Consider the following 21,335-nt stretch of genomic DNA (forward strand, 5'->3'; position numbering starts at 1 on the left):
CGTACATTTGTTAGGATAGTATATTTTAATTTTGGTTTTATTCTTCGATCTGTGTGTGTGTGTGTGTGTGTGTGTGTGTGTTAGTGTAAGAAGGTCTGGATAGTATATTTGTTGGGTTTTTTTTCCTCTTCCCTGTGTGAATAGCATATTTTGGGTTTGTTTTTTCTTCTTCCCTCTGTGGTGTGTGTGTGTGTGTGTGTGTGTGTGTGTGTATTGCTCTCTGTTTGTCCCTATAAAACTCCCTTTATCCCTATCAAATACATTCTACCTACCTACCTACAGTAGCGCGTATTCAGGTCAGCCACTTGCATCACTGTTGCCATTTATCCCCTAATTTCCAGTACAGTGACGTCACTGACGCTGGAAATTTTGAGACTATAAATATGGACTTGGGGTTTTCCACAGGTTGTAGCTATACATATGTACTAGAGTTCATAAACAGGAACGTCACTCAAGCTGAGGCTATAAAAAGATAGTGGGGTTTTCCAAAGGAATAACCTACAAGTTGTAGCTATAAATAGATAGTGAGATTTCATAGGAATTTCAGCTGATTATAGCTATAAATAGATACATGGGTGTTTATCCACGATCGTCACACAAGTTGATATTGTAAGTAGTTACTAATTTTATCCATTTTAGTCTAAACCATTGTAACTTAATTTTCGGGGATCTGTTTATTTTCCTTTAAATTCTGGGACAATTTCGTCATTTTAGCGTTACTTTTAGTCAATCCATTTTGTCGTTGAGCATTTCCTTGATTATAGCTATTTATAGCATCATTACAATTATGCAAATTTTTGAACACCCCAACAAGATTTCAGGTCTTGGTAATGCTTTATATATAAATCTCACGCTTGTACTAGTGTATGTATGTCTCTGTCTTTGTTGTGTTTGACCCTCTACCATCATTGTCCCTAGAGAGTCCCACCATGTTCAGTTCCCCTTGACGCTATACAGACCCTCCCTGTTTCAATTTCCCATGTTAATTTCCCTTGTCCCTAGACAGACCCAAACTCTATTCCCTGTTCAATTCCCCTTGTACCTAGACAGACCCAAACTCTATTCTCTGTTCAATTCCCCTTGTTCCTAGACAGTCCCACAAACTATTTTAATTAAGATAAACAAAATTGTGATAGAATAAAACAGTTGAAACTTAATTAACACACATATCTTGTTTTGTAACTGTTTTGTTTACCCTTCCCCAGTTCCCAATCATAGCTGGTTGTCGACCTCGTTTTTTTTGTTGGGGTGATTATGTTACCGTTTCAAAACTAGCTTGAACGGAGCAAGGCACACACTATTTGGCGGGAGGGCTGTGTGGGTGGGGACTAGTTTATATACAGTTTCTTTGTTTCATTTTTAAGCCGACCTAAGTCTCTACAACACGTTAGTTTCAATATTCAAGGTCAGTTATTTTCAGAAAACATTCAGCAATTGGAAAATCTACTTTTCTTTTAGCTACTCCTATGTAACACCATGACGTGTATTCTATTATTATCCTTTAATCAGTTTTCCTGCATATTTAGCTTATTCATATTGTCTACATCACATTCGGTTTACCAGTGAAGTAGGTGCAAGGTAAGTAACGTTGGAGCTTAAATAATCTCAGTCAATTGAAGCTTTACTTTCGACTGCAACGTTATGAAACTACAATATATTCATTTTCATCTTGAGACAGATTCTTTCTTTTCAGTCTGTTGAGTTCATTACGTCAGATGATACAGATGTTTTCGGCCTGTTACGATTGGCAAGGCACATATTCTTAATTAGATTTGACAAGAAATGCCTGGCCTGAGAGAGAGAGAGAGAGAGAGAGAGAGAGAGAGAGTATCTGTTACACCTTAAGAAACAGTTTTTTTGAATATTTGATACAGATAGGGATGAGACAATACTTGGAAAATTATAGCTTGCCCTTTGGTCATGGACGTCATTTCAATTTTTTCGGGACGTGGGGGGGGGGAGCAAAACTTGATTCATTTAGGGGCAAAGCTTGACCGGTTTGTTAATTTTCGTATATAGGCTACAGCAATTTTACAGCACATGCAAATTCGGGGGAGGGGGCAAATGCCTCCCCCGGCCCCCCCCCATGATGTTCCTGCTTTTGGTGTCTCCATGGTAAATGGATTTAATGTGTCTAATGCTGCTTCACAAATGTTTCTTCTCCCAAGCGTCTGTTTTGTAAAATGGAAAATGTAAACAGGATTTGTCATTGAGTTTGGCTGACCTTGATGCAGTTGGATCGAGCAGCTTCTGTCGGTTTTGTTTTGGTTGATATTGCAGTTGTTTTACACCTTTATGGATTTCAGTGAAAGTTATGTACCTTGGATCGCTTAAGCACTTACTATTTTGATGTTTTCGCCTAGTGTTGTAATGGTAACCGTAAAACACAATTTTCACACGTGTAACATTATCACCTGTATCGTTAATACATGCGAAGTGGAATACACTATTTCAAGAGAAGGGATTTATTTTCGATTTTTTTCTTCTTCTCCATCTCACCTACGAGTTTACAAAACACCCGGCAATTAAAAATCCACTTTTCATTTTGGTATCACAGTGAGATACCGATGCTTATTATTTTTTGTTTACTCTCAGTTTTTCATGCACATTTATCTTGAGTTAGTTTCGATTTGCTTTACAAACTCACCTACGAGTTCACAACAGTTTAGTTTCGATATTCCAGATAAGTTATCTTTAGAAAACAATGGCAATTGGAAAATCCAATTTCATTTTGGCGTCTCTGTGAAATAACATATATTTATTATTATTATTGTTATTATTATTACTCAGTTTTCATGCAAGTTTAACTTACATGAAATTGTCTACATCATTTTTCAGTTACAATTGAAAAATGTTTGGGCCGAAAGTAACTTGTGTATTTAAATAATGTCGGTCAGTTTAAATCTCTTTGGACTTGAACATTCTCAAAATGAGAAACAAATATTTTCTTTCAATACGTACGGTGCACTAAATCAAATGCAGCCGTTGCTCTCGGTTTATGACGATTCGGGAAGATAAGACAGCTTTACCTGCTTAACCTATCATAGCCCATGCATAGCAAATGGTTCATACTTTTTCTAGCCTCAACCGACTTTTTCAAAGGAAGTTTAATGAGTCTCTACAAAGTATCTAGGCTTGTATCATAATAATCTCATGTACATATGATAACGAGGGTCGTCTGTGCATAATAATGAGGTTTTCAGACACTTGATTGACCGAGGTTCATTACAATGTTATTTCTGGCCTATTTACTGTTAATAACTTAGCTCAGTGATTTCTCTCCTCTAAAATAAAGCCTTGTGCCAGTAAATCAGTACATATGTACAGGATTTAGAGTCTCGCTGTACACGTACCTGTCATTATTTGTAGAAAAAAAACAACTGCCGAACAACATGGTAAAGCTCAGTAATATCAAGCAGGTGGATGGTAATACGCAGGTGGATGATAGTATATTAATTACTAGTGTTACGACTCTATGGTCTTAAACTATGTAACAAAAAAGAAGGGAAACCAACAAGTTTTGTAAAATTGAAAATATAATTTAGTTACGTAAAATGCAAAATGAAATGTTAAAAAATAATATACAGTATAGTGAATGAAGTCCTAAATAGTCTTAAATGCTCTATCAAATCCAAAAATATCGAGTAATCCAAATGAGTTCCAGTAGCATTCCAAATGATGTTACTAATGTACTGTTGTACTAATGGTAATGAATGAATTACCCTTATATAATCCAAATATGTCTTTAAATGAGTTCACAGCAATTCCAATACAAAAATAGTTCCAAATAGTCTGAATAGTTACTTTGTAATTCCAATGAAAGATCAAATAACATAAACGAATACTCTCAGTTACACAAAACTAAATATGACTCCTCTGAGATTCATGATTAATGACAGGAATGCCTAATTCTTAATTATATCGTATATAGATAATTAAGTCGGAGTACAATTACGACCCATATTCATTCTGGAACGATTCGAACTCATAAACAAGATTAAATGCTTACTCAAACCAATCAGCAAATAGGTCAACCTGGCTTTTTGAGAACTCATGTCCTAATGTCAGATCACGCGATGTTTACATGGATAGAGTAACACTCAACCTTGGAACGTATGAATTAATTTTCCGCACGATACTAGATTGACGTCCTTAAAGAGCGAACTTACGATAGTAGAGAATATTAGTATTAAATGTTGTTAACTAAATAACCCTTTGGAAATATAATCATGAAAATAATACACATATTATAGATACACATAACGCTGGAGAACCCCCTAAAAATAGAGGCAGAAGGCAGGGAGGTAAAGTATTTGTTTTATACCAATTTTAGCACAATGTTCATCTGCATAACTATATATACTGCGTAATTATAGCACAATGGAATACACTATTTGAAAGGAAGGTGGCTAGTATAAATTCGTGTCTTTTTATCCCACTTTTTTAGATTTAGTAAGAAGCACGTGCCTTAGGGGATAGAGAAAGTGTGGAGGGCAAGTGGTGGTGTAATTATTGCTAAGAGCAGCATATCACAGGAGAGAGAGAGAGAGACATAAAGAGACAGAGAGAGAGACAGGGTGGTGGTAGTGGGATTTGTAATTTGCGTAATTATCGCAAAAAGCCGATGAATCACAGTAAGCAGGAAATGACAGTTCTGGAAAACTCGTAACATTTGAAATAGCACTATCGTGTTTCATTGGTCTCGTTATGGTGTGTACTTTTGACGTGTGAGATTCCACATATCCCTTACTGAGCCAGGGCAATAAGGATGATGTTCTGGCATGCCATAATCTTCATCTTTGCATCATATGTCTCCCTAACGACACTAGGTTTGTGACATTTGGTGACATTCAGTAACAGTCAGTTACATTTTCCACTAGCGAAATAGGGAGCATACCTATGTTATGTCTTTATTGCCATCACTGAAGGAGGGTCACGTGGTATCTCATAAATCTATAAAGCATGCACCCCAATGAGTTATATAAATTCAGAACGCCACAAGCATGAATGTTGTTGCCCATTGGAACAAGATTTTTGCAAAGCAGCAATAGCATTACCAGAGCATCATGGCAGATCGTTTTAAGTTTCATTCCGAATGTTCATGCATGAAAGTAATCGGCTAAATGATAGGCCCACCGTCTAAAATGTTTATGATAGAAATACTTTAATTGCCTGTACCACCCGCAACGTCTGACAGCACGGAGGGTTACCAGAAAAATAATTACCTTCATGTCTTCAGGTTATTGAGGGATCAAAGGGTAGATTGACTAAGCTTGGGCACACCATTCTTCAATGTAATTTTGTTTCTGAAATCATTTTGCTCAATAAGCAATGTTTTTAAGAGAGTCCGTAAAGTATGGCTTACTTAAAATTGTACATTGTAAATAGTTTGCCCATGAAAAATGCATTGTTTATTGTTCGTTGTGTGAACGTTGCTGTATACTCTTTGAATGAAATCGGAAGATGTATGTTTTAATGATTGTCTATGAGATTCTCATTACCTTCTGTGTTGCTCAAGATCTCGCCAACAGCTCTGTATTTTTTAACATTGCATTGCTTTTGAGCTTTTCCTTGTTGTGGATTTGATCAATTTTCTTTATCTTTTCCTGTTATTTCTTTTTGTTTTCCCTGTTCTGTCGTTTTATTGATATGATAAAAGATGGACTAAAATTTAGATGCCTTATGACATTTTTGTGTGTACCATTTTCTTGTTTAACTGTGATGTTTGGAATTCATTTTCAATTTCTCATCTATTGTTTTTTTTCTCAGTACAAAAATGTGCAAGTGGCGCTCCATTTTCTACATCTAACACATCCATAACTGCTTTTCTGTAAACATCTAAAAGTTTTCATACTCCTTACTACTTAATACTGAATGTATTGTGCTTCCTCCATAATCTATTTTAAGGCAATAATGTTTCCAGCTGTTTCCTTACTGTTAAACGATTCATAATATCCATTTTACAAGTACGTTTCCTTTCACTATTATGGTACTCAAAATCCTTCCAACTTTGTATATGTCATCTTGTTTGTAGAAAAGAAATAACGTTTGTTCGTCTTCCAGTTCGTAAACTACCAGATCACCTAATATTAGTTGCATGAATCAGAATTCTTTTCTCACTAAACTATGAATGATATCCGCTTGAATGTTTTTGCTCTATTTTATCCTGTTTAACCAATTTTAAATTTGTGCGTTCCAGTTGTATCATTCCTCGGTTTATCGAACAGATTAATCAAAACTTTTCACATATGTTTGTATTTTTCCCATTCTCGCTTAACCGAAGTGATATTTATAGTCGAATGAGGAGCACTGTAGTAAAAATCTTTAGTCAAACTCATTGTTTCATTTCGTTTTGAGTAAAATACTACCACATTAGTATTCAGTATTTCGTTTTGAGTAAAATACTACCACATTAGTATTCAGTATTTCGTTTTGAGCAAAATACTACCACATTAGTATTCAGTATTTCGTTAAACCTTTCCACTATAGATGCTGCTTCGACTGAGGAAGTTGAAAAGTACACAGTCTTTTATTTTTCACACGTACCCTTAACAGTTTTGTCGTAACACTCCCATTTCTTCATCAATTCGTATATTTTCAGGCTTTTTCTCTCTGCCATATCCCTTTTCGTTCTACTCTCTTAGCCTAAACGTAAACTGAGGTGACATCTAGTACGTTCAAGATGTAGTTTTATCCATTATCGGATATTGCTTGTGCATTCCTAACAATAAAGTCTGCATGCTACTGGTCATCCGCGTGACTAACAGACGACTCTTCGGCAGGGAAATCGTTATTCAGTTAAACAATCATTAAATACAGTATATTTTGTTTTCGTTTTGTCCCATTTAATTTGTTACCGCAATTAAATGGTAAGCAACTGGACGTCCGGGTTGGTAGAAAAGATGATGTTATTTTCAACAATTTAAAACAGTTTAAAACACTGAGATAATATTTACGTATAAAAGGCGTTATTGACAAGCCAACAGGACATCCATCTATCAGGGGAACTGTTATTTTCAGTAATTTGCAACATTTCTTCAATAATTTCAAACGTATAAATTATTTCAGATTTCTGTCATTCATTCCAGCGCAAAGTTGATTCAGAATCGTTGCAGGCGGACTGTGCACAGCTTATTCAATCGTTGAGTTATTCTATACATTTAGCCAAAACAAACTTGTGTATTTGAAATAAACGCATTTTATTCCTGCCTCATACTGCACTGTTTTGATCATCGTGCTTTCAGGGTTAATGCTTTTTATCTAGGTTATGATCAATGATGTAACCTGTACATCTGCATTCTTAAGAAACATGTATAGATGCCGTTTACATGTTTGAAATCAATAAATCAACGTTTTTGTTCTTTTCAACTTTAAAACTAGTTTTTATCAATTTTAATCTCATGCAAACTTGAAATTAAACGTGCATTATCTCTTTGAAAAAATTATATTTTTGTATCACCTCGCTGAAAACTGCTAAGTTTATCATAATAATGCCTTTTGCCACGGGTTATGTTGTGTATGTTAGTTTCAAATAATTATAACTAATTGTTTATTTTTAATTTTTTGATCAATTTTGCTAGCAGATTTTTACCATACTGTTGTCGACATTCTTTCAATGCGTTTAAAGAGCTACATAAAGCATGTGACTTTCTCTGCTGTTTCAAATTTTGTATTATTATGGGATGTGATGTCAATATTTGCATAAAATTACGGTCCAAAAAAAATGAACGACCACAGCTTCTTGGATGGATTTTGTTAATTTGTTAAGTAAAATCCTCCTTTCAGTAGTCAAAGAATCGGAATATTATCATTCTAGTCTTAAAGTTTTTGGGGATAAACCCCTGAAATCAAAGTGACCTATTATGTTATGTATACTTTTAGCAGGATGACGACCTTTTAATTTGTAATTCAATTCCACAAGTTCATCTTTCTTGAACGCTTACACCGTATATGGAAAAACACAAATTAACACGTGCAAGCTTTGAGTGTCTCATTTTTGTTCTTCAGATTTTAATTCAACATGGCTCTTGCTTCAGTACATCGTCACAACCAAACTGTTCTCGACAGTCTTGAAGAAGGGGACCTTGTTGAGTTCCCAAGAGGAATTTACTCTCATTGGGCAGTTTACATCGGTATTGTATTAATTGTCATTTACATATAAATTAATATCTACGCTCCACCTCTGTTTCTGCTATCATCTACTTCCCTCATGAAGTCAAAAACGTTTAATATTGATTTTAGTATTTTCATTATTTGTTCAGGACCTACACAATATTTGTTAAAATAGAAATTTACTCCCTGCACTTGTTCCACATTGAAACATTATCACAACAATTAACGAGCTATCTCTAATGCATACTATTGTTTGGTCGGATTTATGCATTTGTCTATGTAGATGGACATGCAGATACATAGAAGCTGTATTATCAATTTACCACATTCCTGGCTAAAATGCAATATTGAGAATTCATGCTGAATTATGTGGGACGGATTAATGCAGATAGGTATATAGGCTAGTGGGTAAGTATGTTATTTATGACGTAACTCAGAGAGCATCATGTGATATTCCCACTTGTGGACGGTTAAGTCGTCTACTTTTGCTCATATGTTAGTATTTCCATTTAACAATTCGTGAAATTTGAACACTTGTACCGTATTGTATCATACATAATACTTTAAATAATGTGAGAACATTACATTATATAGTGGACAATAACGAAAAAAAAAACAAATATATCATGTATCTATATTTAATAAAGACACCACATAAGAAAGCGTGTTCTCATAACTACCATCTGAAAACATAAAGATGGTCAATCATTCCTATATATCGTTAAGAAAGTGTCAATCATTCCTATATATCGTTAAGAAAGTGTCAATCATTCCTATATATCCTTAAGAAAGTGTCACTCATTCCTATATATCCTTAAGAAAATGTCAATCATTCCTATATATCCTTAAGAAAGTGTCAATCATTTCTATATATCCTTAAGAAAGTGTCAATCGTTCCTATATATTACTAAGAAAGTGGTCAGTATTTGTAATCGCATTCAAGTTTCAGTTGTACTGCTTTCTGGATTATGGTTAATAATGATAAATTTAATAATAACAAGGAATCAAAGAAGACAGACAAAAAATTCTAAGGAACGCACTCAAGCTAGAGCAGAAAATCAACTAGGCTTCTTTTACACCTGTTGATGCTTGCAAGACGATTTCCTCGTTTTGTATAATCCTGCTTAACCTGTTGTTGCGAACACGAGTACAATTGTCCGAGAACATTTGTCCGACATCAGTTTTCATGATGATTGAATGAGTAAGTTATGTTGACTCCAAACGCAGTCACTTATTGATTGATAAAATTGCACTTCCTTTGATGAGTAAGACCTTGTTTAATTGTGGTGCTGCTGATGAATTTGTTCATTAGTGAGCATTCATAGAGACAATTACTTCTTGTTGCTGGCAATCACGGTATAAACAAAACGGTTTTTCGCCCATAGCTAATCACGATTATTCCATGGAAAATTTGCCCAAGGGGCTTATTAAGCGCTGAAGTTTGCATTAAGGAAAAAATTCTTATTTTTGGGGAATATAACAGTGAGAGTGATGAAGAGTTCCTTGCTTTAGAAGAGAAAGAAGGCGATCTTAATGACAATTAAGAAAATATGTTCATACAGCAGAGAATGAAAAGAATGAAACCTGAAACAAAATGATAGGCATATGCAGCCTGTAAGAGAAGCAGTAACAGTAGAATTGTGAGTTCAACTGAAACGCTTGGAGCGTAAAAAAATATGAAGGATTACATATGGCAGCAAAGGCTAGTTGCTTATGGCTAATAACTGGAAAGTAAGATTGCAGTATCGAGTCGTCTCACGGTTATAATATGCAGAATGTACAAAATGAGACGGCTAGTCACTTTTCTGGCGAGTAAAGCAAGCTAGCTCAGAGTGAATAACAAATACGTCAGCGGAGACCTATAAACTCCGTCTAGATTTCGAGTTTAATGCACCACACATCTACAAAATACCTCATTCGAAAGCTTAACTTCCAGAACATTTTGATCATCTAGGTTATAAACTATAGAAGTGGTCAGGTGTTTGTTAAACAGAACGTTTCAGTATTCCTTTAGATTTGTGCATCTGTAGTAAAAGATTGCATTTTTTAATGTTAAAGTCATAACTTTGATTCTTGGACGTAAATTTATCAATTGCATTTATAGTCATCTTTGTCATTTCAGGGAAATTAATTAATTTTTCCAGGACACCATCTGTTTACTGTTACTTGATAACACTTTAAGAACAATTTTGGTTATATCATGCCGAGGATATAGGAGCTAAGTTCCATTTCAAACGACAAACGAAGGCAAGTCAGCTCCGGCTGACCGGGAGGGTATCGAACCCGCGACCCTTGAATTACTTGTTTGACGCTCAAACTATTCAGCTAATGTGGATCCAAAAAGAGAGTGAAGATATCTACATCAAACAATGCTAATCTTTTACAATTTTTACCTTGTAAAGCCAGCATTAAGCAGCATGTCAAAAGAACTGCATTGCAGAAGTAGATTTGAATGAATTCTGATGTTGAAAAGTAAACTATCGTTTTATCATCGGTTCAGGTCAGCAAAATTACATAATAGTTTCACTAATCACAGAGAGACCGATGAGGTCAACTGAACGATTTTTAAGTATTTTGAAGTATAACCTATTGGACGTCCAGATACATAACAATTGAATTACTGAATCACAACTTCTGAGGTTATAATAATAATAACAGTAACGAGGACTTTGCATAGCGTCTGATCTTTAGAAGCTCTAAGCGCTTTACAAAATTAGACAGCACTAAAACATAAAAAGAACCATATATAATGATATGATTACACAAAACAAACACCATGAAATTAGAAAACATAAAACATGCTGAAAATATTTAAGGTAGGAGACATTATTAGGTCTTTAAGTTTGTTCTTGGAGTCCCAATAGGTGAGTTTTAAGAGCACTCTTGAATGAGAACTCTGTGTCTTTGTGTCTAAGTTCAGTGGGCAATTCTTTCCAAGTTGCTGGACCCTGGTATGCAAAAGAACGTTGTCCATATGACTTCGTTTTCATAGTGGGAATAATGAGTATACGATTGTCAGAAGAGGAACGTACGTATCTTGCTGGTGTGTACATATGGGTGAGGCCGGATAGGTATGTTGGGCTGGAGTCCGTCAGTGAAACATAGCACATAAAACACATTTTGTGTTTGATTCTGGATCGAATGGATAGCCAGTGTAGGGTACATAGCAGAGGAGGCGTGCTCTGAACGTGATACTTTAAGGATGATCCGAGAAGCTGTGTTTTGAACTTTTTCAAGTTTCTGGAGTAGATATTGAGACGAACCAGAGAGAACTGAGTTACAATAGTCCAGTCTTTAAGGTACTAATGAACACACAAGTGTTTTAGTGGCATTAACTGAAAGATATTTGCAAATGGAACGGATGTATCTCAGCTCAAGATATGCAGCCTTGCATATGTTCATGACATGTTGGTACATGTGAGACTACTGTCGAGTGCAACATCTAGGTTTCGTACTGACCGTGAATTTAATGTTGGTGTTGCTGATATTTATTGTTTGAGGTAAAGGTGTGAATGAGAAAGTCTGTGTTGTAATCAGAATGGCCTCAGTTTTATCATCATTCATCTGCAGCTTGTTACATGTCATCCATGATTTCAGATCAGTAATGCACTTCTCTACACCTTGGATGGTAGCATCAACTTCAGTTGGGTGTCATCCGCGTACAATTGGTAAGACACTGGATGATGATCAGTGACACTCGAGAGCGGCTGAGTCTATATAAAGAAGAGAACGGGTCCAAAAACAGACCCCTGTGGAACACAATAGTACAGCATAGATCAACTGGGCTGGAGTGTATTCCATTTGCAGACACAATATGTGTCCTGTTGACCAAGTAGGACTTGAAACACAGTAAGGCTGTATTATGAATGCCAAGTACATCCTGGAGACGGTGATGTAATATATCATGGTCTATTGTGTCAAATGCTGCAGACAAATCAATGAGGGTGAGGACTGTAATCTTTCCGTTATACAAAGCAGAGAGAAGGTCATTAACTATTTTCAGAGGAGTAGTTTTAGTGCTGTGGCAAGGGCGATATGCAGACAGTATATTGCTAGAAAGACTTTGAATTCAGATGAGATACAAGTTGGGATGGAACAAAGTTTTCTAAGATTTTGTATATGAACGGGAGATTATAAACTGGGCAGTAGTTCTTTATATCGTTATGGTCGAGAGCTGGTTTCTTCAGCAGAGGCTTTACAATGACAGTTTTGAAATATGATGGAAATTCCCCGGATGAGAGAGAGGCATTAGTAACATCAGTTAGTAAAGTCAATATTGTCTTTAAGCACTCAAGTAGCAGTGATGCTGGAATTGGATGAAGTTCACGTGACTTTGGTGCACTCATATGTAATAAATACACTTATATTCTGTACCAGAATCAGCGCTTGAAAAACGAAGACCAACACAAAATCTGTATGTAACTAAAGCAAAACAAAACGTAAGTCATAGCGACCTGCATTTACTAGGGTGAGTTACTGTTGAAGATACTTGAAGCTATAATAATGCATGACTTAACAAAAATGATAAATTAAGAGAAATTCACACTGTTTACAACCACCACACAATAAACTTGCGATGAAAGATGCTACATAATAGATAGAAAAAGGCACCAGTCTTATTGGTATGCTTGCTGATGATTTTGAAAGGATTTGATGAAGGGGTATGACTTATCTGTCAGGAGAGACAAGCTCATTTAGCAAATCATTGTAATTTATTTATTGGAATTTCGAAAGGGATTTACTATTGTGGCTACATATTCAAATAATATTCAATAATGTCACCATGTTTGAGTTTGTTTCCGTTGCAAACTAACCTCGTCAGAAAATAACAACATGCATTTTCTTACACAAGAGACAATATAGCTCTAAAGATATAACTATAATACAGGTGTCTGACTGAGGGTTGAATTAAATTTGGGAAAACGTGGTTCATGCTTTTCATTTTATAAGTTACCACGACAAATTACACAGCAATACAAACCGTCTCAGAAATGCAGAATGTAATGCACAAGCAAGTCCTATCATGATAAGGCATAGCAAGTCGTTGACTGCAGCAACGTGAAACTTCTGTGGGATTTCAACACCCATATCGACCTAATGCTAAGCGCAGGAAGACATACAATGAGATAAACTGAAATGGACAGTAATGAAAACTTGACTCTCGACCTCACAGATGATGACCATAGTAGCGGGAATATCAATATCAATACCCAACCATCTCATAGACGACCTGAAATAAACAAAAAATGGCAATAATAGTGTATCCAGTCCTAATTCTTATTGTGAAGGTCATGAGAACACAATACCATGCAAATATCCCCTTCTCTCTCTCTCTCTCTCTCTCTTTCTCTCTTTCCCTCTTTCAGTGGTAATAATGTATAAATATCTAAGGTAAAATAGTAAGATTAGGAAGATTCTTTACATGCTAAGGATTGATGTTAGAAAAAGAAAACAATTTAATGTTTCCGTACCATTACTATTTCCAGTAGTTATGAAACAATTCTTTTTCAGGTAATGAAGAAGTTGTTCATTTAGCAGGAGATCCTAACGCCGCGTCCAAAGTAAATGCTAATTCCTCTCATGTCTTTGCCATATGCGGTAAACAGTTTACCAAGGCTAGAGTGAAACGGGACAATTTCTTCGATGTTGCTGCTGACTCCAAGGCAAAGAAGAATAATGATAAAGACAATAAGGTTAGGTAAGTTCTCAGTCACTGGTAAAAATGTAAGAAAAAGGAACATAATCTGTGTTTCGTTATAGCTTAGTAATTTGGAAGAGTTTTTCCTGGCAAAGGATTGTAATAATGTCCAGTCCGAATGTTAGGAAACTTACTGTATGCTGTACTTAAAGGTACTTGTTCTCCTTATGCTGAAGATAATGATACGCTTTCATATACCATAAATTAACTCACAAAACTTTAGATGAGTTTGATTATCAATTATATCTGAGGTTGCTATTTAAACACAATGGTTTATTTTACAGCAAAAAAAAGGAAATCACTGAGCAATCTTGAAAAACTGTTCAATGCAACGAACAAGAATTTTTTCTTTTCAATTTGATTTACAATTGAATCGTTTTGGTCGACTGTTTATCGAGATGTTTATATGGGTGTGTGGTCTGGGTTTCAAGTGATAATTCTATTATTGAACAGAACAACTGATGTCTTCAGAAAAGTTTCATTTTCAAGAAAAAGTAACCCAATACATGTGTTGTATTTCAGATACCGGTAGTTTTCTTGTGAGCATTTTTCATCGAAATGCTTTTGGGTCCTATAACAGAAGAACTTATCGGATTCATTTTTTTGTATTTTAACACATATGTCACAAAGGTATATAATAATTTTAGGAAAGTTCTGTTCGATGAATCATATGTTTTCCTATCGAAACTGGAAGGTGGAATAAGAAAACAATATACAAGACGTATCTCGAAAATTTCAATAATGTACATGTAACTTTAGTAACTTGAACAGTAATATAAATATTAAAGTACTGACTAGATGAAGTAAATTTATAGAATACATTTTTGTAATTCATGCTACATCCATGTACACTCTAAATAGTTATACATACCCCCATTTTGGCATGTTTATCTAAAATACAGATGACGCTATCTCTCTTTCTAAATTTCATCTTCCTACGTTTCTTTATCTGCAATATCATCACCATTAACAATTTGTATTTGTACGTTATGTCATGTGTCTACTGTTAGATCATATTTAGCAATACAGTTGTGTTCTCTATCGTCCTAATTCTCTTCTTTTCTGGTAATAACTTCGAATGGGAGAAAGCAGCGGCTTGTAGCCACATGGTCTTGGGCAACTTCTAGTCAGGTGTTTTAAAAGTAGCACATGTTGGTAGTTCCTTTTTGATTTAAATGAAAATGAAGATTATATTACGTATCTTATGCTATTTTTAGGTAAAACCGTACATAAGAGCCAAGTATAAAGAATTTGTTTAGTTTTGTTTTGCTCCAGATCCGTTAAATATCACCAAACATAGCATGATACATTGTCTCAAAGCAACAATGAATAAATTGACTTTGAATATTTCGTCAAGATCTTCTGGAAAATACGAGCATCTCGCATTCATTCGGGGACGTACGATGATTTGCTACATTTGATATGCTTTATTTGACTTGATTATATGACCGGGATGAAATATAAGATTATATGCTCCTTCTTTGAGTCGAGAAAGTAAATAATGGGTTGCAAATTTTTTGTTTACCTAACATTTCAAACTTTGTTTAAAATATATAAAAACCCATTCTGTCCCATTTATTCAAATCCTATTGGAAATCCCATTGATAATTTCAAAACAGATACTAATTCACATTTGATGGTAGTGCTTAATACCCGATTTTCGTACGGGATATAATACGGATAAATAATCTTAACATCCATGCATTTACCACAATTTTGATCAAAAACAGAAGTGAAGGATCTCAAAGACACGTTGACAGAATACATTTCTTCTTTATCAAAACAGAGAGCCCTTTTAGGTAAACGTATATCATGTAAAAGGTGTCAGATATGTGCAGCGCTTTGACAATTAGTTTTCTTAACGAAATTATTTCGAAGAATGTCTTTTTCCTGGATGCCATATGTGCATTATCAATAATCTTTATCTCTGGTCGGATCAAATGATAACACGACACAGATTTAATGTAATCAAATATATTGTTTTTAATATTCATTCACTCTATTCACTAACTCAGTCAAAACAAAATGAATTTATATTTATTGAACAAATTCAAAACAGTTTATATAAGTAGTGTTCCCAGCCAATGAAAACCCAGGATTCTTTTCTCCATGTTTCTAAAGTTGCTATGTAACATTCAGTAAACTAAAAAAATCACACTTATTGGAAGCACCAAAAGCACTTATGCAGCCAGGTGAATGGGTGCGTTCAAGTCATATAGACTGTTAAACTGAAAAAAAACCCACGAGTTATTTTTCTGTTTCAGTCAATGAATGTTTATTGGTATATACATTAAATATGACCTATAGCTCCAGTGGACCGGAAGCTCATTACATATTTGTTACCATAATGCATCATTACTTACAGTCCATCTGACAAGCAAACGATTGTGCAGAGAGCTTTGTCTAAAATTGGTGACATAGGGTACAACATTCTTTGGAAAAACTGCGAGTTCTTTGCGAGTTGGTGTCGCTATGGAGAGGGCTGGAGTGAACAGGTATGATAGAGAAGATGATTTAATTTCTTTTTAAATCCTAGCTCACCCCATCAATTTCAACATTTTTTAAAGAGCATTCGTCAACTGGTTTAATATTTAGCATTCAAAATTTTTCAGATATAAATATTTTAAAACTCTATTATCAAGGGAAAAACAAGGTTCACCGTATTTAAAATATAGGCAAATGGTTTTTATATATCTGGAAATAAAGTGAAATAATAACATCATTTGAACATTGAAGAGATTTAGTAATTACTATCTTATATTGAAAATGATGAACCCTATGGTCTCACAAAAATGACATATTAATCCATTTATCCAAGCAAAGCCATGAAAGTAACTTAAATATTTAGTCATAAACTGAAGATAGTTATATATATTATTTTATTTTTTTAATTCAGCAATTCTTATAATTAATTAAATTTGGTTGAAAATAAAATTTAAGAGTTCTAATCATAGTTCTGGAGTTGCTATAATTAAGAAATTTAAAATATTTAATTTATACTGAAGTCTAGTCACAAAAAGTTATCTTTTAATTCAGTGATTCATATAGTAGTGTCGTATTTTGAAGCAATAAAATAATCTTATGTGAATGGCACACACAAATGAAAAATGTTTACATTTACTTCCATTGATTACATCTATGTTGCTTTCATATAATATATGCAAATTTGCATACACTTCAAACCTTATAATATAGTATAGTTATGGTTTATATATAAATCAATATGTATTTATGTATAATTGAATAGTCGCACATGAAAGTCCTTGCCAATTTGCGACTTTGATGCAAATAAGCACGTACATAGGTGTGGGAATGTCAGGTGCTTGACGATTATACCACATGTCAGATAGCTGCGCTAAGATTACCTGTAATGCAACTCACACTAACCGCCGGATTCCGCTATGTTCCTCGCCTGCTGAGGAACTTAAAGATTTAGGAGGATTTTGCACCCAGTCAGATACTATGCCTTTAGATAGTATTTGATATGTAAGTGGATATAAAATTGAATTAATCGAAGAATGATGTTCAATTCACTTAAATAATCTTATTAAGTAAATGGAATCCAGATTTGAAGTAATACTCCCCAGTATATATCAATCTTGTTCTACAGCCCACTTAATGCCCCATTTGATCAAGAAAAAGCCATAAATTTAAAAACATAAACGTATAATGCACAGAAACTTTAAAAGGTTTCATAACACACTTTGATACTTACGCTGCAAAATTTGATAATCATACGTCATTGGATAGATATAGAACAGTGTGATATGAACTTTTAGCAAAATCAAGTTAACAAAACATTATGGATGGCATCTTCAGGATCTGGAATATCTTACTGGCTTTAATTTGTCGAAGTATACCAGAGTTAGTAAAATCAAGAATATGACTCATATTTATCTTCAAATACGAAAACAAATGTCTAAATGTAAAACACCATTACCTGATGATCACTCGTTAAATCCATCAAATAATAATACAGATTTATAGCAATTTTACATAATTTGTAATAACTTTAATATGAGTCAATATCTTGACTGAAAATATATTTAATAGGAAATATATTTATGATAATGGATGTGGAGAGCATAAAACTTTATATCAAGATTTCATACAACCAACACTAACTGAATACTTACGCGCATTTAACCGACATTATAATTATGGAGCTGGAACAGTTGAATATTGAAAAACAAATTGACGAAATATATCCATTTTTCTCAGGCGATGAAAAATATAATCGACTTGTTTTTTCTTCAAGAAAGCAATGGACTTAGATGAGAAGGAATATCTAGACTAAATTAAAGTACACAACATAGCATAACATGTATTATAGGTAGCTAAGTAAAATAAAAATAGAATACCTATTGCATAGTCTGTATCAACAGTACAAGATACTTATCAAGTTTATCATAAATTTAATTTAGGCCTGCAAGGATATGAACCAGTCAAAAATATACAATAAGATTTCAGCAATATATTTCAAGTTTAAAAGTTAGACAAATTTATTTTGTTGGTGGTGATTTAATATTTTTATTTCCAGGTAATATGGTGACGAAAAGAAAACTAGAAAATTCTAATTAGGAAACAGTTAAATAATTTAATGATAGATTTTATTGCTAAAACTAGAAAGAACATCACGAAATTAAACACCTGAAGATATTAGAAGCATTCTAGAAAAAATCGAAGTTAAAAACTAAGAATAATACTTTATTGCAGTTGCAAAGTGAAAACAGTTTAGCAGAAATAACTAAAATACCAAAATCAAAATAGGTGTGAGTGAAACCATGTTTGGATGTATTTAAACTGCATATAATTGCTCTATAACTGACTAGGAATTCCTTAATAATGTAGGTGTTATGCTTGGAAGTATTGCAAGACGGATAAACGATTAGAATGAATAAAAAATGAATTGTATGGTATTGAACAAATATTAACATAAGAGACAGAAAACTCGTATTACTCAATTAAACAAAAAAGACGTACTTTTTGAATGAATTGATAATCACAAATCAAAAAGTGGCATAGAAACGTTTTAAAATGAATCAAGAGCAGAAACTGGGATAAGGATTATTGCTATAAATAGTAACATTGAAGAAATTTAGAACATAAAGCAAGAAGCGAGAGAGAAGCAAAACATCAAAGCGAGTTCTTAATAAATCAGATAATGAACTAATACCTTCTTAAATACTTGATGATTTTAGAAGAGAACAAATATTGCAGCTTCAGTGAATTCAAGATGTTTCTTTTGAAAGATAACAGGGGTTTTAAAGAACAATTAATGTATGTTGAATTTATTGTCTGGTGATACAACTCCACAAGCAATAGTACTATGCAGAAAATACAGAGACTGACCGTAAAAAGCATTTCAATTCAACAGTAGTTAACATAATGAGCAAACAGATTGTATTCACATGTTATAACATGAAGCTCTAAGCGAACAAAAATAGCATATGGAGCTTAGTAACGTCATTGTTAATAGTTTTATACCGATCACCTTTGTTTATATTTGGATCTGGGAAGCACACTAATCAGTAGACAATTTGTTTCCCGTTCCATATACTCTATTATCATGTCATGATAATAGATTATATGGAACGAGGCACAAATTGTCAACTAATCAACAAAGAATACACAAGCAGCGAGGCACAGAAAAGTAACCAAGAAAACAGAAGTACATAAAAGATATATTTTATATTTTAGCTTTCGTCTGGCGCACCTAATTATTCAGAAAAAAACTAGATAAAAGCTATAATGATCCAGTGAGCAGTGAACAAAGCAAACCAGTTGCTTCGAAGTTCTTTCATTTAATCAAAACATTACATTATTATTAAATGATCAAGATATCTTGTAATGAATAGGTTTCATGTAAAATGTTCAAAAATATTTAATACGCAGTAAAAGGGATTAATTGATGATGAATTTATATGTCAATATAAACATCAAAGAAAGTATCAGTACAACTGGTAAATGAACACATTTGAGAAAAAGAGTTGAAGGACAAAATGAACATTGATCAAATCCCGTATAACTTAGTTGTAGATTTATTTAAACTATTAGGTAATTTCATACAGATGCGATACAGAATTGAAGAGGGCAAACCTTAAACAATACATTATGGATATTAAAGAAACCCAAATACTAAATTTTATTTTTCAGGCAGAGATTCTTCAGGTATATTTAATGAACAAATATAGTTTATAAATTGTATATGATCAATAGAAATCCACTAGTTCTAAGAACATTAATATGACACTAAGCATTTTAACTAATCGTTGAAAACAAAGTGTACTTTAGATTTAATAGAAACCGAGCATAACGGGCTATCTACTTGTCTTTGCTACTAATTGTATTTTGGTTTTCTTTTGTTTTGATTGTCATATTGTAATATTTCACTTAAAATAATTGGTATCCTGATAGCGTTTGTTTTTCTGATAACCATTTTACTCTTGGTTCTTTTGCCATCTTTACCGATGAAATATATTTTTCAGACCATTACTGCTTTAAAATATGTCGGCGTCGGAGCTGCAGTCGTGGGAGGGATAGTAGCTCTTGGTAAAATGTTTGGCAATAAAGAAGAGGAAAAATGAAGGCTGCGTGCGTTGAAATGGAATTAAAAACATGTGATACAATGCTAAGTACTGACTTATTTTTAAAAACAAAGAAGACATATACACTCATTCGAGCCTATGTTATATTATTATCTTCAAATTTGAATGAATTTTGTTTTACACAAATCACTGAATCATCAATTTGTTTTAATGCATAAATGTATCCGACAGACGAAACCCTCCTGAGGAGTAAACCCTTTTACACATCTTCCGTCTTCTTGTGTGGCAAAACTTCTTCAATAGGAATAGCCAAATCAATCTACAAATATTGATCCTTTACCTGAGCATATTTGTCAGGCAAACCTTTACCGGATCTAAATGAAAAAGTTCATTAACTGAATTTTTTTTTTGCACCTTTGAACATTTTTGAAATTATCGGTTCTAATAAACCGACTGATCCCATCAAGGACATAAATCTTTTGAGTATTGGTACAAGCTATGCTCCGTTAAGATTATGTGGCAAGACAGATGTAGCTAGTAACTTGTTTACGAGTCAACTATCAGGTTTTGCAATGACAAATTGTCAAATTTTAAAGTATTTTTTGGAATGACCTAAATTTATGGAGACTTCGGTAACACCTAGTGTATTAAGCTCCTATTATCTATGATAACCGTTAATATTATATTTTCCCGTACCCTGAGAGAACGGGCACTAAGAGGCTAGTGTTAGGGCTGGTTTACCTAGTGTCAGTATAATGTGGGACATGATGCCCCAGTTCTAGACATGACTATTAACTCCCACACTACATACATCGTAGCGATATGACTGACAGAGTCTTATTATGACTCATGTAATTCAATTCTTTTTAAAAATCCAGTTAATATATTTCCATTTGACAAGGTTTATGCAATTGTTTTACTGCGAAGATGTGAAAATGTACATTTGATTGGTTGTAAAAATGGGAAAAAAAACAAAA

General features: G+C 33.8%; 1 protein-coding gene across 1 annotated transcript; it reads left to right on the forward strand.

The window, feature by feature from the left end:
* The first annotated feature begins 1,443 nt into the window (after positions 1-1,443).
* On the forward strand, positions 1,444-20,625 carry LOC149803062 (phospholipase A and acyltransferase 3-like). Its single transcript, XM_089952625.1, has 5 exons — positions 1,444-1,578; positions 8,008-8,132; positions 13,624-13,810; positions 16,176-16,305; positions 20,299-20,625. The coding sequence occupies exons 2-5, from the start codon at positions 8,021-8,023 to the stop codon at positions 20,395-20,397; spliced, it is 528 nt and encodes a 175-aa protein (XP_089808751.1). The 5' UTR covers positions 1,444-1,578; positions 8,008-8,020; the 3' UTR covers positions 20,398-20,625.
* Positions 20,626-21,335: the final 710 nt, after the last annotated feature.

This window comes from Sinohyriopsis cumingii, chromosome 3, assembly GCF_028554795.1.
Source record: "Sinohyriopsis cumingii isolate HCF-2022 chromosome 3, ASM2855479v2, whole genome shotgun sequence".
NCBI lineage: Eukaryota > Metazoa > Mollusca > Bivalvia > Unionida > Unionidae > Sinohyriopsis > Sinohyriopsis cumingii.

Excerpts from the sequence above, each read along its gene's own strand:
- LOC149803062 (XM_089952625.1), top strand. The coding sequence starts at position 8,021 with ATGGCTCTTGCTTCAGTACATCGTCACAACCAAACTGTTCTCGACAGT. Across the intron at positions 8,133-13,623 it reads TCATTGGGCAGTTTACATCG|GTAATGAAGAAGTTGTTCAT; the intron begins GTATTGTATTAA and ends ATTCTTTTTCAG. Across the intron at positions 16,306-20,298 it reads GAGAGGGCTGGAGTGAACAG|ACCATTACTGCTTTAAAATA; the intron begins GTATGATAGAGA and ends TATATTTTTCAG.